Source organism: Aulonocara sp. 'chitande type north' Nkhata Bay, linkage group LG8 (assembly GCF_057382095.1).
Source record: "Aulonocara sp. 'chitande type north' Nkhata Bay isolate Kocher_YH1m ecotype deep benthic linkage group LG8, A_spYH_male_GT1.1, whole genome shotgun sequence".
Lineage (NCBI taxonomy): Eukaryota > Metazoa > Chordata > Actinopteri > Cichliformes > Cichlidae > Aulonocara > Aulonocara sp. 'chitande type north' Nkhata Bay.
Genome location: NC_141351.1, coordinates 12617236 through 12634475, shown reverse-complemented (window position 1 = coordinate 12634475; position 17240 = coordinate 12617236). Strand labels below are relative to the sequence as shown.

The 17240-nt window shown below is 41.1% G+C and overlaps 1 protein-coding gene across 3 annotated transcripts in view; it reads left to right on the top strand.

Moving 5' to 3' along the window:
• The window catches only part of LOC147323340 (supervillin-like), a 51943-nt gene extending 35157 nt beyond the window's left edge, over window positions 1-16786 (top strand). For 2 of the 3 annotated variants that reach the window (XM_086303643.1, XM_086303644.1), the window contains exons 8-29: window positions 75-204; window positions 6467-6614; window positions 6938-7015; window positions 7163-7249; window positions 8070-8253; window positions 8339-8511; window positions 9074-9229; window positions 9420-9556; window positions 10617-10764; window positions 10962-11107; window positions 11317-11492; window positions 11896-12031; window positions 12131-12431; window positions 12634-12788; window positions 12907-13009; window positions 13150-13357; window positions 13435-13568; window positions 13727-13882; window positions 14140-14283; window positions 14588-14700; window positions 14938-15090; window positions 15205-16786. In XM_086303643.1, coding sequence (XP_086159769.1) covers window positions 75-204; window positions 6467-6614; window positions 6938-7015; window positions 7163-7249; window positions 8070-8253; window positions 8339-8511; window positions 9074-9229; window positions 9420-9556; window positions 10617-10764; window positions 10962-11107; window positions 11317-11492; window positions 11896-12031; window positions 12131-12431; window positions 12634-12788; window positions 12907-13009; window positions 13150-13357; window positions 13435-13568; window positions 13727-13882; window positions 14140-14283; window positions 14588-14700; window positions 14938-15090; window positions 15205-15291 — 3253 coding nt within the window. In that variant the 3' untranslated portion in view covers window positions 15292-16786. The remainder of the gene's footprint in view (window positions 1-74; window positions 205-6466; window positions 6615-6937; window positions 7016-7162; window positions 7250-8069; window positions 8254-8338; window positions 8512-9073; window positions 9230-9419; window positions 9557-10616; window positions 10765-10961; window positions 11108-11316; window positions 11493-11895; window positions 12032-12130; window positions 12432-12633; window positions 12789-12906; window positions 13010-13149; window positions 13358-13434; window positions 13569-13726; window positions 13883-14139; window positions 14284-14587; window positions 14701-14937; window positions 15091-15204) is intronic. The other variant, XM_086303645.1, reaches the window with a different exon arrangement.
• Window positions 16787-17240: the final 454 nt, after the last annotated feature.

Sequence of the window (17240 nt, the reverse complement as noted above, 5' to 3'; positions counted from 1 at the left end):
TCTTTAAAATTACTGAAAGGTTCAGACTTTTAAAGAGAAGCAAAAAGGATTCATGTGTCTTGTTTTCTTTTTAGATTGGCTGAGCTCGGTAGAGAAGGTGAGAAGGACACACCGAAGAAGGCGAGGCCATCTCAGGTGCTCCAGACGTCACTGGCTGACCGCTTCAACCAGCTCCAAGATGCTGAAGGTGCCTGGAAGAAAAAGGTGAGTTTTTACTTACTGAACAAATATGTGATTGCTGGTCGCAAACTTGTTCACTTTGTAAAATTGCACCTCTACAAAACTTTATATTGGTCATTTTTGCTGGAGGCTATTGTGTTGGCAGGGTTGCAGGGCTTTTTCTTCACTGGGAAAAGGGTGGTAATGAGCAAAAACAGCCATATGTTGCAGATTACCATCAGTTTTGTGTAAAGGCAAAGAAAAGACTTGGCTGCGGACACATGTATTCCTTTGCTGAATCAGCTTGTTTGCCTGAATTGCTGCCAAAGAGGTGTGAGGTCAGGAGGGCTTGGCGGTGCAGCGGATATAGGAGTGGCGATGCTAAAGCCAGAGATCCAGGGCTTAGCTAGCCTGCCAGAGAGAATGAAGGACACACCTTTTACCCCTTGTAAAAATAAAATCCTACACCATGACCAAACACCTGCAAGCCTTCCAAGCTTATGCTTCCTTCCTTTGTTGGCTTTTGCACTCCTTTCTTCTTCACTTCTCTAAGTTAAAACAATAATTTCCTCCACAGGGTTAGCTTTTTTGTTCTTAACAGACTTTCATTTCTCAGAAATATATATAAACATCCAGATCATACGGTTTTGCACAGGTCAGTGTAAACGGTCTAGTAGATACATGCTAAAGCAACTGTCGTACTTGGCAGTGATGCAAGTTTATGCAGGTTTCTACACGCTCTTCTTTTCTACAAAAACATGACCACCCACACAAAGCAAGTATTCAAGTGGAAACACAAGACTACACCATACAAAAACCAGTCCACTGAAAGTGCTTGTACTGGATGATACTGCACAAGTGAAAAAAATCCAGTGTGTTCTGCATGGACATCCCCAAAACGGTTAAATGGACTCTTAAGATTGAAATGATGTCATATTTCTTTATATATTTTTATTTTTTATTTTTGGCTAGGTGTCTGTCAAGATCAGTGTTTTTTCTCGGGGGATTACTGGTTTGGGTTCATCCAAATATGAGCTAACGTTAGAACAAATCCAGGTCTGGAAAAAGCCACTTTATGAGTGAGTGCAAGCAGCCAAAATTTGAGCAAATCCCCAAATACTGAAGCATGATGTCATTTCATATTTGTGTGGTCTTTATTCGTTCTGATAAATCCATGCTAAAGCCATAAAAAAATTTTTTTTAGTGTATTTCCAGTGATGGCACAAAAACTGCATCCTCAACACTCGCACGCATGAACGGGTGCCAAGCTGGTGTCTGAAATGTCTCTGGATCGCTTCCTTTACTTCTGTCTGAGGCTTGTGAATTGGAACCTACTGTTTATTGTGGCTGCTACTGTAGAGGTCTGGGAAACCAACTTATGTCACGGATGCAGCTAATACAGGGTTTGACTAAATTACCGGCATTAGTGTCATGTCTGCATTAGCCATGGGGCATTTACTCCCATGTGGAACATGTCTCTCTCATGTGGAAAGGTCATCGGTTTTCATTAGAGCCAGACAAATATTACCAACTGATATTGGCCTATTGCCGATATATCTACGCTGGGGTATGAGTTGTCTGAAATGTAGCAGATGCACAAGCAGTTGTCAGACACTTCATTAGTTGTACCTTGCCTGTACTGGGTTGGACGCACTTTTTGCCTTCAGAACTGCGTTAATTCTTCTTGGGATTGATTCAAGAAGATGCTTCAAAATTCCTCTGGGATTTTCATCCTTGGCATCACATATTTGCTGCAAGTTCATTGCATCCATGATGCAAATCTCATGTTACACTACATCCCTAAGGTACTCTATCAGTTTGTGATCTGTTGACTTCATACCATTGATCCACCCTGAACCTTTGAGCCAGGATGGATTCATGTTTCCATGGTTTTTACACCGTATTCTGACCCTACCATCCGAATGTCACAGTAGAAATTGAAACTCATGAGACTAAGCATCTAGTGTCCAGTATTGGTGAGTCCCTCTGAATGTAGCCTCAGTTTCCTTTTCTTCACTAACAGATGCCAACAGCAGAGAACCCCACCCAGTATGGTTTTCTGCTGCTGTAGCCCATCTGTTTCAAGGTGTGATGTGTTGTATGTTTAGAGATGCGCTTCTGCATCCTATAACGTGGTAATTTTTGAAACTATCAGCTTAGACCAGTCGGACCATTCACCTCTGACCTCTGACATAAACAAAGCATTTTCACACAGAGAACTGCCACTAACTGGATATTTTCTCCTTTTCATGTCATTCCCTGAGCCTTGAGATGACTGTTTGGGAAAATCACAGCAAATCCCTGTCTGGCACCAACAACCATGCTTTGTCCAGATTCACTTAAATCACCTTTCTTCCCCTTTCTGATACTCAGTTTAAACTTGCACACGTCATCTTAAGCATGTATGCATATATAAATGAATTGAGTTGCTGCCATGTGATTGGCTGGTTATTTACATGAACAAGCAGTTGAACATATGCATCTAATAAAGTGTCTAGTGATTCAATTTCAGACAGAGGAAAGCTTTGAGTAAATGGACATGTGCGTTCACATAGTTTGTCCAAAGAATCCTGTCTAATAGATCTGTTTTTTCTCACAGCCTCAAAAATCCAGAATCAGTCAGACTCGAGTTTTCATGTTAAACACTTTCTCTTATCTCATACGCTGCCAAGTTATTTCAGATGTTTTTACTCTTCGGTTACTATGTGGAAGACCAGAAAATGTAACACGCATGGTACAGGCCATGATCGGCTCCAGATGTTTCCTGTTAAGCCTGCTAAGCTGATCTGTACACAGTGGTGCTGTAAAGTGATGCTTTGTTGTAAATTTAATTTAAAGAGGGTCTATTGTGCCTGTTAGTCATAAATTGCAATGAGTGATGGCTACACGTTTCGAGCTAATGGTTAATAACATAAGAAACCAAGCTGTTTTAGGTGTCCTTTACAAAAACATACTGACTCTTGAAGATTGTTTAAAATTGTTTGCTGTATAATCCTTGAAGGCTTGCTAAGTTTTTGGGTTTCATGTTTCAGAGATGACTTAACAAAGAACAGTCTGGCATCCCTCCACAAGCTAACACACTGACAGTGCAGGCCCCACACAGAAACTTAAGTGCATTAACTAGTCATTAGACTTATGTGTGTTGTTCCCAGAAAGTCTATTAGAGAGTCTATTAGCGATCGACAGAGACTCATATGTGCTGTCTCTTAATGCAGCTTTTAAAACAGTCTCAGCTTCACCCACTTTATGCTATAAAAATAATCCTTGTCTTTACTGTTGCCCTTCTTCTTTTCTAATTCTTCTTTTGTTATATTTTTCCTTTCTTCTTCTCCTCTTATATTTTCCCTCCCTTAGTTTCCTCTGTCTTGCTGTGTTCCTATGGCCTCTGTCCTCACATGCAGACTCTTCCCCTTTCTTTGACTTTGGCATCTTTTCCCCACCCCTTCAGGTGAGTGTGCGTGTGTTTGTGTGTGCGTGCACACATACATACAATGCATGGACTTAACTGCTTAACATTCGCTCGTATTTCTCAACTTGTGTCCCGGACAGCCTCTCGCCCTCACCGAGTCCCACTGAGAACTCAGAGCTGTCGACACACTTTCTTTCGCTACATGAATGCGGTCTGCTGAACTACAGGTGGTTGATATCTGTGTTAGTGGTTCGCCCAAAAAGCTGCCCACACTGTACGGTAAAGCGGGGGTGGAAAAGTGGTTTCCTGTGGGGCTTTGAGGTCTTTTCCTCTCCTCCACTCTCTCCGGGGTCCTGTCAGGCCAAGGTATTTCCCTTTTCTGATTGACTCCAGAGGAGCGTGCTAGCTTGAAGGGCTATCGCAATGTGCAAGTGTGTGAGAGTTGTTCCAAGACTTTGTGATTAGGGAGATATTGTTTGTATTATAGCAGGCATGAAATATAATATGGAAGGGGTTGAAGTTGTAGTTTTTGACTGCAAGAAGCAGACTTTACTTAGTCCTGTAGTCCAAAAGTGTGTTATTGGTATGCAGAAATGTTTATTCGGGCTTTCTGGCTCTTGAAGTGATTTTAAGAAAAACACAGAACACCTTGTAGAGTAACTCTCACCCTTTAGTGTGTGAGATGAGCAAAAGAGCAGGAATGTTTTAGAGGGATTTGTCTGTTAGAGTAGAAAAGCTCTTTATTAGCCTATCCAGGTGTCTGTGCATTCCAGCATGGTTCAGTCTTAATTCTTTGAGCTTTTGTCTCATGTAAGGCAAATATTTGAGCACATATGGCAGCACATTCGATATGAAAGCACAAAATAAAGTTCAGGTTGAAATGGCGAGACGCGGAAGGAGAGAGAGAACGTGCGATTTGATTTGGTGGATAATTGTTTGAGCATGTCAGCATGCTTTTTTTTCCCCCTTCGTTTTTCCATTTTCTCATACACAGTAAAAAAAGCACATTTATTATATTTCAGTGTGCTAAATATAGCAGAGGCCAAAGATATGTTTTATCTCTAATATTGTTAAATATGAGACTGGATGTGCTCTATAGATGTGCGATTTATTGGCTGATCAAAAATGATTTTTCTTGATTCACAAAAGGATTATTTTTTCCTACTAAGTGATGTCTGAAGGTAATGAGATAATGCCCGATGGATTGTTCTTGGAGTGTGCTGATCTGACCTTGGGTCTCCAACTTTGTGCCTGTTGGAGCATCAACAAAAGTCTGTTATCTCATATGAAACACTGAACAGGACCTCGCTGTCTTATCTACATGGGAGAGAAGCTGTAAATCCAAGTATTTAAAAAGAAAATGGAGGATTAACTGGATGACTGCACTTTGTTGATCTCTGATTTCTGTTTTATGTTACCTAAAAACATAATTGTCTCCTAACTGACTGGCTTGACGTGGTGCTTGAGTGTAAACCTGCCCTCACAGAGATTTGTGTCTGCATACGTTTTCTTTTAACTGTACTTAGCAATTTGCAACAACAACTGTAGAGAGACCTAATGGTACATTTATGGTACATAATAAAGTTTAAATTGCTATTAGACGTTTACTCATGGATGCCTTGAAGGATGATATGAGTTGGTGTGATTAAGGAGGATGCGAGGGATAGGAACAGATGGAGGAAGATGATCTGCTTTGGCGAAACATCTGGAAGAAGAAGATGGTAGTTTTTTCAAATTGTTTTGCCAAATGATTTCGTGTCACTTCAGTGTTAGAAAAATAATGAAAACAACAATAAACTGCACCGACAGCTTGTTTTGAACCTCTGTTAATCCCAAATTTAGCTAAATATGTTTTTCTCTTTAAAGCTGCCTCTAGCATCTGTAAGAGTTTAAGGTTTCTGAGCTTACAGTAAAAATGAGGCGATGAGTTATAGAGTAAGAGTCAACAGATCACACAGATCGTTACTCATCTGCCGAGAACATTCCAGCTGTTTGGTGTGGGGAATCCCAAACATTAGCTTTCATCCTGCGCTGCTTAAATGCTGTACGTACAGCTTGCATGCATAAATGAATGTAAAATCTAATCGTGTAGACCTTTTTTATGACCTTTCATGCTTGGTTAGCAGTTAATTCTGTTTTTTGTTTTTTTTGTTTTTTTAAATCTGTGCAGTCACTGACTAAGCTGTGTGTAATCAACTGCAAAAACTAAGGCACACATTGCGCACGGTGTGACTTACTAATTAGACAGCAATGGGAAAGTGTGACAGAAACAACCTAAATATTTCAGACTGGAAAATCATTAATTACCGCAACACAGTTCCTCGGCTGTAGGGAGGCCAGTAAACTACTGCCGATTCCCTTTTAATGGTCGAGTTCAGGTGCAAAAATGGCAGCAGGAGTAAATCACAGAAGAAACGGTGTGCTGAATAATGGGTGAGAGATGGATTTGAAAAAGAAAAAAAGGTCTTGGTTTTTGTTGCCAGTATTAAATTTTCCTAACTCGCTGACAGAGTAATATTTGCCTGTATGAGTGTTTCACTCTCCTTCCTTCACCCTCATCGGAGTCTCTGTTTTCCTTTTTTTTTTTTTTTTTTTTTTTTTTTTTTTTTTTTTTTAATAAATAGGACAGGGGGAATGAATGAGAGAAAGAGGGGGAGAGAAAGAAAGAAAACCAAAGGGGAGAAGAGACGGTGAGAAGGGGGGGGAAGAGAGAGAAAAAAAAAAAAGTCTCTGTTTTCCTGATGCAACACTTTTTTCTCTCTCATAGTTACTGCACCAAGTTTTCATGTGTGTCTGCTCTTGTGTACACAGTTTATCAGAGTGTAAGCCTTAACAGATTTGCATTCAAACACACACACAAACAAACACAAAGCTGAAAGTGTTTGAATGTTTCAACAGAAATCCAACGTAGATGTGGAGCCCAAAATGTCGCTGGCAGACAGGATGAAAATTCTCAAGGAGAAGGAGGAGCAGTGGAAATGCAAAGGCAAAGGAGCGGCCAACGACTCAAACCAGTTCACTGTGGCTGGACGCATGGCCAAGAAAGGTGAGACTATACTCTGGGCTTTAGTTGGCCTGAATAAGCTCATTGTTTTCCACTGACAACAATCCTAATAACTGCAGCCCTTATAACATTATACACAGAAATCCAACCCTCCCAACAGACGCAGACGATCTATATTTGATTACACAAAGCGTACTACTTTGAATAGGACGTTTCCAAGCCGTCGGGTTGAATGCACTCGTTGTAAAGTAGATACAAATATCTCTGTAGTCCAGACAGTCACAAAAAACCAAACATTTGAATTTAAAGACCAAAAAAGAAACAAACAAATAACCAATACTGAAACGTTTTATTTTTTTTGCAAGGTCTCGTGTCAGGAGTAGAAGAGTCACCCATTCGAGCTCTGAAGAAGGCTAATGCAACACCCGTCAAACCTCTTGAAGGTCTGTAAATCTTTCTAATACCTCACTGAAAGGTCTTTTAAAAGTATATTCATGATTAAATATGGCTCAAACTGCCACTTAATTACAGATGAAAAAGATAGTTGGAAAATCCACTGAAAAGTAAATGAGTTTTTCTCTGCTGTACAGAAATCTCCACTCGATCTGATGTCAAGGTGGAAGGAGATAAACGGCTCGACAAGCTGGAGTCCTTCCTAGACAAGCTCCACAATAAAGGTACACTTTCTCTGCTTCTGATTATTGTACACAGTATTGAATTTGATGATGTATTGCACAATCGTATAGTACACGATTATACCGAGTCGGTAAAAATGTGTCATTCCAAAGTTAAAATCTAGAGCTGTAGTTAAACCCACTGAAATAAAGCTGAAAGTCTGCATTTCAATCACATCTTGAATGTTTGATTTAAAATCCACTGCTGATCGTTTGCTGAGGCAAAACTACAAAAATTGTGTCTTTGCCAAAAAACAAACAAACCTGATTTTGACCACTTCAACATGTGGAGGCAACATACAGGAACATATTTTTAAGCATTTAAGAATCACGCAGAGCAACTGCCAACACAAATGTTTGGGCCACCATGTGGATTAGTGGAAACGATGAGATTGGCAGAACATTTGTTTTTCAGATTAAATTAAGATTTTGGAGCTTTTTTTTACTTTAAGGAATTTAAACAAAAAAAAAAAAAAGCAAAAATAAATGAATGCACAAGTAAAATTGCAGAATTGTTATTTTTCCTTCTATTCATCTATTTTTTGCCCTGTTTATTATTTTTTTAAGTAAATTTTTATCCCTGTGCAGTTTAGTAAGCTCTTCTCTGTTTCATCCTATTAATATAATACACACTAATTTAATAACATTAAAAAAAGTTGACTTTCAATTAGTGTAAGCATTTGAGCTATAGACATCACAGGACATCCATCACCACATGTGACCTTTGACCTGTAAAATGCCAGAAATGTTATGCACAAAAAGTCTTTGTAGCACTTCCTTTTCCATCTTTTCTTCTTGCCGATGTTATGGCTTGTGGGCGCAGGTGTGAGCAAAAGCAAGACATCCACCATCGAGGTGACAGCAGAGATGGAGAAAGAAGTGATGAAGCTGGACGACGAAGAGACGTTCGGCAACTTCTACAGATCCGTCTCGCCCTCAGCAATCCAGGACACCGGCGTGGTGGTGACTGAGGAAGACCTAAGCCAGATCCCGACTGAGTCGCCAAAGTAAGTTTGTAATAAACATAAATGGGTTTTTTGTCCTTTGTTTTTTAGTATTATAATATTTTTAAGTCTTAAACTTTGTCATCAGGCTCACTTCAGCAGTAGCAGAGCACAAGCGAGCGGTGCGACCAGCCAGAAGGAACCAAGGCTCCAGGAACCCTCTGCGAGCTTTAGCTGCCCGCAATGACATCAGGCAGGTCTACACCGAGCAGAGGCTTAACGTAGCCACCGTGGAGACCAAGAGGATCCAAGTGGAGAGGAGTAAGTGCTCAAACTTTCCTACTGTAGCAGTGCTTACAGTATATTCTCACCCAAGATAGCCAGAAAGTCTTGGATAGCTTTAAAGGAGCACAAAAAGGGTTATTTATAAAAAAGAAAAAAATCACATTAAAGTCAGTGAATTATTTTATACAGGAAATATGTCTGGAGAGTGAATTTCTTGTTTATGTCGTGAATCAGCCGTAACGTAAACACACTGTATGTAAGAAGAAAATATGAAAATGATGTTCAGGTAAAGCTGTGGGGCTGTTGCCAGCCGGTTATTGTATCATATTAGTGTGATGTTTGCTTGAACAAGTATTCTACTCTGCTGACTGACCACAGTGACGTCTTCACAGTTTACAAAAGAGGAAGTGAGCACCACAGCTACGTGTGCTGTGTGCTAGTATAGCTCACATGAAAGAAATAATTAAAGTGTGTCTCGTCTCTTTGTTTATGAAGAATTAGAAAAAGGAACAGAAAATCATCAAAACCTCAAAACAGTTTAATATTTCAAGAGCTGATGTGTAACTGAGTCCCTGTTCTTGTTTTCTCACCTGTCCAGTGGCAAAACACTCGAACCTGGCTGACGTTGCCTTGGCCGGTCTGGCCAGCAAGGAAAACTTTCGCAAGGTGAACCTGCGAAGTGTGAAGTCCACTGATGTTGTGACCAATAACAGTGCAGTTCCTTTCAATAAGCTCATGCTTATCCGCATCAAAGGTGAGGAAACACGAGGGGATTAACTCTTTCTATGATTACGTGTTGAATATTGAAGCGATCAAAGGTTCAGTAAAATGTTTCTTGTTTCATTTCTTAAAAATATTTGGTAAATCAACTTCTTTTTTTCCACAGTTTAAATCCCTTTAATGTTTCAAATAAGTAAAAGGTCTTTTTTTGTTACTTTGTGAAGGCCGGAGGCACGTCCAGGTTCGGTTGGTGGAGCCCACAGCTCAGTCTCTAAACAGTGGTGACTGCTTTCTTCTGATAACACCAAAGCACTGCTACATGTGGAGTGGAGAGTTCGCCAATGTCATTGAGAAAGCAAAGGTAGTGAACCTCACACACTGAATCAGCACCCTAATGACCACATTTGAAAAAACAAAGAGATTCAGAGCAGATAATGTTGTGCATTGACGGGCTGTTTCCATCATGAACTGCAGGATCAAGTTTGATGTTTGATATATTCAGAGTTGAAACAAACGGATTATAAAAGGCTTTAACTATACCTACCAAAGGGACACTGTCCCGTGGGAGGTGATCTCTGCTGCTCTCGTGTTTATTGCATTGTGTAATGTATGAAAGCTTGTTTCTGCCACTGAAATCAAAAAAGCTTGTCAGACGTTCATGTTATGTGAACTTTTTCAGTTATTATATGTCAGTATCTTCACGTGAAAAATGAGTTTAACAAATTTGTCTCTGAAGATCCTGAGGTCTCAACCAAAAATCTTAAAATCCATGAAACCAAAATAAGGTCTCTGACATAAAGACGTCTTTACACTGTTTGATCTGTGACTCAAACAATCATCACACCAAAGAGATGCAACAGAGAACCACTTTGGTTTTAGGAGTTCAACCTAAAACATGTTTGTTTCCAAATGTAAAATATTGAACATAAAAACATAAAATATATAAACAGGGATACGTTGAACCCTCAAACATATACAGGTAAGTAGACAATGGTGTCAGTGTTTATATCAGCTGAATTTCATCAGTAGATCAAAGGCTGTGCCTGAGCTGGAGAGCTGACACTACAGGGTGACGGATTCTTGTGGTTAGAGAATTGCTGAATTAATAAGACACCGGCTGAGACAGGTTCAGATGATTCCTCCACCTCTATTTCATCATTTCTTTTCTCACTACTGGGAATACTTGATTTGGTTGGGTGAGGGCCCTGTCTGAGTAGGGCCTGCAGAATGTGGGACAGCCACAAGTGTTGCCTGTGCTATTCTCACACAAGTTAGCATAGTGTAACTGCTTTGTGTTCTCATTTTCACAAAGTCCGATCACTACAGATGGATTAAATGAGCTAATATGTGTCTGCTCTTACACATTTAGAAAAAAATGTGACTGCTGTGTATTTGCTGTAACGTGTGCTTTGTGTGGACAGGCGTCGGAGATGGCGGCGTTCGTTCAGGCTAAGAGGGACCTCGGCTGTAAGGCCCCTCAGGTGACGGTGCTGGAGGAGGGCATCAACACTGAGAGCAGATGGGCCAAAGAGTTCTGGACCCTGCTGGGTGGAAAGACCAAATACAGAGGTACGTGCACACATTTTCATAAGTAAACACCAACACAGTCTCTGACATCTGTATCTCTAATAATACTGACTAGTACCAGTAGATATTCTGTCAAACTCTCCTTAGAGCACTTCTCTTATCCTCTTGAAGGATTATCTGTCTAACCACTGAGCCCCCACTCCACCACACACATGTGCTTACCCTGTTTTTGATTGTAGGGGCGGGAGAGCCAGAGGAGGATGAGCTGTACGAGAGTGGCGTGGTGGACTCTAATGGCGTGTACAGACTCCAGGGAGACAAGCTGGTGCCTCACGAAGACGCCTGGGCCTCTATCCCAAGTGTGTCCTTGCTCGACTCTAAAGAGGTGATGTCACTCATATGTCTGGGAAGTTCTGATAAGTGGAATAGAAACTCAGTCCATTTCATTCTCCTACAAGCCTTAAGTCTTTAAAAGCTTACAGGAAGCTGAAGATCTTTAGGACACGTCCATAAAAGTCAAGACAGAGATTTCAGTAAACACTTAACCAAGGTCTCTCTCTCCTCCTTCCTCTTGCTGCTGTTGTCTCACACCAGGTGTTGGTGTTTGATTTTGGCAGCGAAGTGTACGTGTGGCACGGGAAAGATGTGCCCTTGAGTGACAGAAAAGTGGCCGTCAAACTAGGCAAACAGCTCTACAGCGGCAGCTACGATTACAGCCACTGCAGAGTCAACCCGCTGGATGCTTCCTGCACAGACCAGAACACGCCTCAGTGAGTGTGACATGTTAATCCTGTATTCTGTCCTCTGTGGGGTGCTTTTTAAATGCATGATGTGGTCATCTCACATTTAAAGCAGCTATAAATGGTTTAAGAAGTTTGGAGCTTCAGCAGCACACGTAGTTTAAAGAACAGCTTTATTGTTTGGTTAAGTAATAAAGCTGTTCTTTAAACTGCATGCGCAGCTGGAGCTTCAACCTCTTCAGACTCTTGTTCTTCTCTATGCACTTTGGAAGTAGGTGAAGTTGTGCCAGAAACCTCTATTGTCTGTTCAAGCGGGGAGCTATGTTAGATTTTTAGTTATATTGCAGCCCCTAGTGGTCTCACTGTGCATGTACAGCCACACAGAGAAGACACTAAAAATACTAAAGGTAACTTTCATGTGTGTGACATGTAGGAAAGGGGAAGGTCGTCCGAGCTGGGCTCTGTTTGGTCGTTTGTCAGAGCACAATGAGACGTCCCTGTTCAGAGAGAAGTTCCTGGACTGGGCTGAGAGGAAGAAAGAGGAAGCGGCTCAAGCTGAGGAAGTTAAGGTAGAGGAGATTTGTTTTGTTTGTTTGGGTTTGTTTTTTTTTTTTTTTTTTTTAAAGTAACAAATTTAAAGCTAATTAAAAGTGTCCTGGTTTGCTCAGAGCCCAGTCCACTCCACTGTGCGCGCCCCACTTGACTTGGAGCTCCACCCATGTGACGCTAAAGATCTGCTGAACAATGAGCCGGAGCCGGTGAAGACCATTCTGGAGGGCATCAATGTCCAGCGGGGTCACGGCCTGGTGAGGACGGAGGATGGGAGGCAGGCAGAGTTAGCAACCGTGGCCGTAGAGGCGTGGCACATAAGAGAGCACGGAGAGGAGGAAGTGCCTGAGGAAAGCCTGGGCCAGCTGCACGAGGGCGACGCCTACATCATCCGCTGGAAGTACTCTGTCACCACGCTCGGTGAGTCACATTTTGGCACAGCCTCAGAATAAATAGTGGAAGAAGATGCGAGCAAAAATAATAATAATAAATTTGTGTGGCTTCACATGCTTACCATGTTGGCACACATTCATCAGAACAGCATGTGAAGAAAAGCTGACTGTTATGTCACTGAAAGCCTGAACCGAATAAGCAGAAGGTTTTCTGTGCTCTGTTCTTCCAGTGGGGAAGCGGCAGAAACCTGGGGAGCTGAGCGCTGGAGGTCCTGGGAGAGAGAGGGCTGCGTATTTTTTCTGGCAGGGCCGCCACTCCAGCGCCAGTGAGAAAGGAACCTCCGCTCTCATGACGGTGGAGCTCGGAAGCCACAGGGGGTCACAGGTGAGTCACAGATGCACCAAAAATAACCACAATAAGTGTTAGAATCACAATCCCTGCTTGTTGAAAGTAAATTTAGATCCAGCTTTGTTCACCTTTTTCTTTGCGGGTGGCTCTCCAGGTGTTGGTGACTCAGGGAAAAGAACCTCCTTGCTTCCTGCAGCTCTTCCAGGGAGGTCTGATCATCCATAAGGGCAGCAGAGAGAACAACACCAACAACACAGGTAACCAAAAAAATGTCATGTTGAAACTTTGACTTGTTGTAAAAGATTAAAGCCTCACAATACTTCATAAACCGAATGAATTATTTAGGTGGTTCTGGTAGAAAACATGAAAGCATGCCACGTCTGTTTCACCTCTGCAGAAGCCTGGAGGTTGTTTTGTGTCCGTGGTGAGGCAGAGTCAGAGGCCTTGCTGGTGGAGGTGGACTGCCAGCATAGCAGTCTGCGCTCTCGTGGCAGCCTGGTGTTGCTTAATGCTGAGAAAGGCCAGCTCTACTTGTGGCACGGCTGCAAAGCTCATGCAAGCGCCAAGCAGGTGGCCAAAAGAGCAGTGGACAAACTAACCCAGAGGTAAGGCACAGGATGTGTAAATGTATGAATGGATGTTTGGCTGCGGCTGCGGATCAACACGTGTCTGTGTCTTCAAGGCATCCATCAGAGTTAGGCCTGAGCCTCAGCAGCAGCGTGAGAGTGGAGGAGGTGGAGGAAGGATCTGAACCTGCGGAGTTTGTGAAGGCTCTGGGTCTGAAAGACAAGAAGGCCTACGACTGTATGCTGGATGGTACGGCCCAACATGCGCTGCTTAGCAACTATCCAGGTGTTTAGCAGAATGTAGATAGAGAGATAATGTGTGTGTGTGTGTGTGTGTGTGTGTGTGTGTGTGTGTGTGTGTGTGTGTGTGTGTGTGTGTGTGTGTGTGTGTGTGTGTGTGTGTTGCAGATCCAGGAAAGTACAACCACACACCGCGGCTCTTCAGCTTAAGTGCGAGCTCCGGGGTGTTTGAAGGGGAGGAGGTGCTGTATCCCGCCAGGGTAGCAGAAGGAGTCATGGCGATGCCTTTCCTGCAGGAGAACCTCTACGCAGCACAACAACCAGGTAACACAAGCTGCGAGCAATGTCGCATTTCAGTTATTTCTACATTTCAGTTCTTAAAGAAAGTTTAAAGTTAGCGAAGCAAGTTCAGGCTTATCTTCAGCAAACATCTACAGATATGAAGAAAGATGGAATCAAGAGGAACGCCTGCTTATGCCACATGCATCACAAATATTTTGCAACAGTTCAAACGCAACACAAAAGTTCAATGTAATCATGTTATGGCTTGCTATCTTATCACATCACTATTTCTTCTTCAGCCTTGTTTCTGCTCGACAACCGTATGGAGGTGTATCTGTGGCAGGGCTGGCAGCCTGAAGACACACAGTGCACCGGATCTGCGAAAATGCGCTGGGACAGCGAGAGGAAGTGCGCCATGGAAACTGTGCTGCAGTACTGCAAAGGTCAGAGGTCACACACAAGCATTTTGAACATTTTATTTAAAGTTTTGCAATATTCTTCACAAATACTTCATCATCATTTTTAAATATAAGAAAAGAAGAGAAATCAAAGAGAGAGGCCATAAAAATCTTCAGATCACAGATTTCACTTTAACAGTCGAGTCATGCAGGAATGATTTTCGTAGTAACGTGTTTGTCTGAGTAATGTTGTTCTTATGTAAAGTCTCTAATATTCTGTACTTAAATGTCCGGTCTCTTTTTTGGCTTATGTTTTCCTTCTGTTTTTCAATACAACATTGACCTACAGAGAAGAATCCTCGGCGCCCCCCTCTGGCCTATTTGATCCTAGCAGGCTGTGAACCCCTGACCTTCACCAACATCTTCCCATACTGGGAGAAGGACCCCAATATCGCTTCAAAGGTGGGTGATGGCTTGTCTTTTACTGCAGTCTGTCTTATGAAGTGTTGGTGTCAGGGAGCTGTCACAGCTTGAACTGGAGATTATTTTGTCCTAAGCATCGCAGCAAGAGTGCAGTGCTGTTTTCTATCCTTTTATTCAGGTGTTATGTTTGATTAAATGTGTTGCAAAAAGACAGAGTTTGAGCTTAAATGTGGGAAAAAAATAGAAAGTAGAGTATTTCTGCCTCTGTGTTCACAGGCTGGGCTCTCCAAAAAAGTGATCTTGGTGAAAGAGGCCCTGTCCAAGCTCAGTAAGCAGCAGTACTCCATCGAGGAGCTGACCAGGAAACCGCTGCCAGAGGGAGTGGACCCTCTGCGTCTGGAGGATTACCTCTCAGACCAGGACTTCAAGGTAGGACTCGCTCCGTGGCCATTAGAATTATTTGTTACATTTAAATTCAGTAAATAAAGAAAAATGTTATAAATGCCGACATTTATTTTTCCGCTCACTTTTAATGTTTTATAGAAACTTCTTGAGATGAGTCGCGTTGAGTTCAACGCTCTGCCAAACTGGAAGCAAAAGAATCTGAAGAAAAGCAAGGGTCTGTTTTAAAACCGCATCGTTTTCTTCACGTATCTGTTGGGTCTTTTTTATTTTTAACGTGTTTTATTAAAAACAAACAGGCCTCATTTTGTAGAAAGACTTAGGAAAAGCAAATGTACAATTTTGTTCAAATGTTGATCTATTTTTAAAAAACAGTGCCATTTTCCCCCTTTATCAGTGAAACATTCTAGCCTATGTGCAATTGCTAACCTTTTTTTTTTTTAACCCTTGTATGGTGTTCGGGTCTGTGAGACCCGTGTTCAGTTTTTTTCAAAAGAAAAATTAAACAATTAATTATTTTTTTCACGTGTAAATGTGTTGTGTCTTTCCACTCACTCCACTTGATTATAACTGATTTATTTATAACATTTTATATAAAAGAAAAACGAGAAGCACATTAATTCATAAATGTGATCTAACAAAGGTAAAGGGAAAAAATTAACCATGTTTGCTGTTCATATGTCTTGTAATTGGGATGAAGTAAACATCTGTTGAGTAATTTAACATAAAATTGTTTGATAGTGTTAATTTGGAAAGCCAAAACTCTAGCGGGTCCACCAGACCCATGAACACTGGCTGAGTAACAAAAATACGAACACCACACAAGGGTTAATAGAAATGTTTTGTTTTACATTTATCCTCATATTATAAATATGTAATATACCATAAATGTTTTTTATCAGTTTTATTTCTCATTTAAAACTGTGTTTGTTTATGAAAAAATGCCTGTGGTCTTTATACTTTGGGAATTTTATTTACTCCTTTTCTTTCTTTCTTTTTTTTTTTTTTTTTTTGAAATGCATCATGGAAAAGCCACCTCTGTGTTAAGAAAAACAATTGCACAGCAGAAATATGACATATCGACATATTTTGAGAACAGAGGAAGAAAAATTGAAGGTCTGTGCACAATTCCTGTAATCTATGATTCTCTGCTGCTCTTTAACCAGAGTGTTGATACAGACGTCTGATTCACACACAGAAAAATATTCAGTTTTTAGCATTTTTAAATTTGTGCAGACGCATGAGCAACAAAGCAATCTGCAAAACTCTCCCCCCAAAAATTTCCTCGTTGATCATTAATATCGATTAGTTTGTTCTTATAATTAACTGCCCCTCTGGTTATCTGGGACCAAATCTAAGCTTTGTCTCATTTATGTTTTTCTGTGTATGTGTGATTTTTTTTTTTGTGAGCAAGGGTGCAACTTTTAAAAGTATTAGGTGTGTGTTGTGAAGAGAGACTGAGAGAAACTGTGCTGCATAACTGCCTGTAATGCAAACGTACTCCCTGTAATGATATGATGGTATATACAGCATGCTGGTAGTAAAGCTGCCTGTCACGTCTGAACTAGAACACTCTCTGCATGGTGTTCACAATCATGCATTCATTATGTTGCAATATGCATCTTTTTTGTGATTAAATAAGATCTGTATGATTTGTTTGGGGCCAGCACATAAAATAAGTTTGGTGGTTTGGAAATGAGATGCTCAGTATTCCCTTTTCAAATAAAATGTATTAAAAAAATTATGTATTCTGATGTAATTATTCAGAGTATTGGGAATAATTTCATCATCACTCTCATTGTTAGCCTCATAAACAAAAGTAGATAGAGAGATAGATATAGAGGGGAAACTGCACAATCCAGTGATAATACGATGAGACGCTTCGAGCAGAGGCTCCAGCCGTCCATTCCAACACAAACACAAAGTATCACTCATAATTCAACAATAAAATAGCTTCATGTTGTGGCCATCACATAGTGATTCAGGATCTGAAAGTGAACAGATTTAACGTACATCATGCTTTGACAGGTTTATCATTTTCATTTCACACGTAAAACAGATTCATTCCAACCAGCTCTCATTCCCAACGTGTAAAATATCGACTTGTCACAATCGTCTGTATTTTACGCGTCAGGATGAGAACGTGTCGTAGGTAAACCTATTCATCTGCTAGTCAG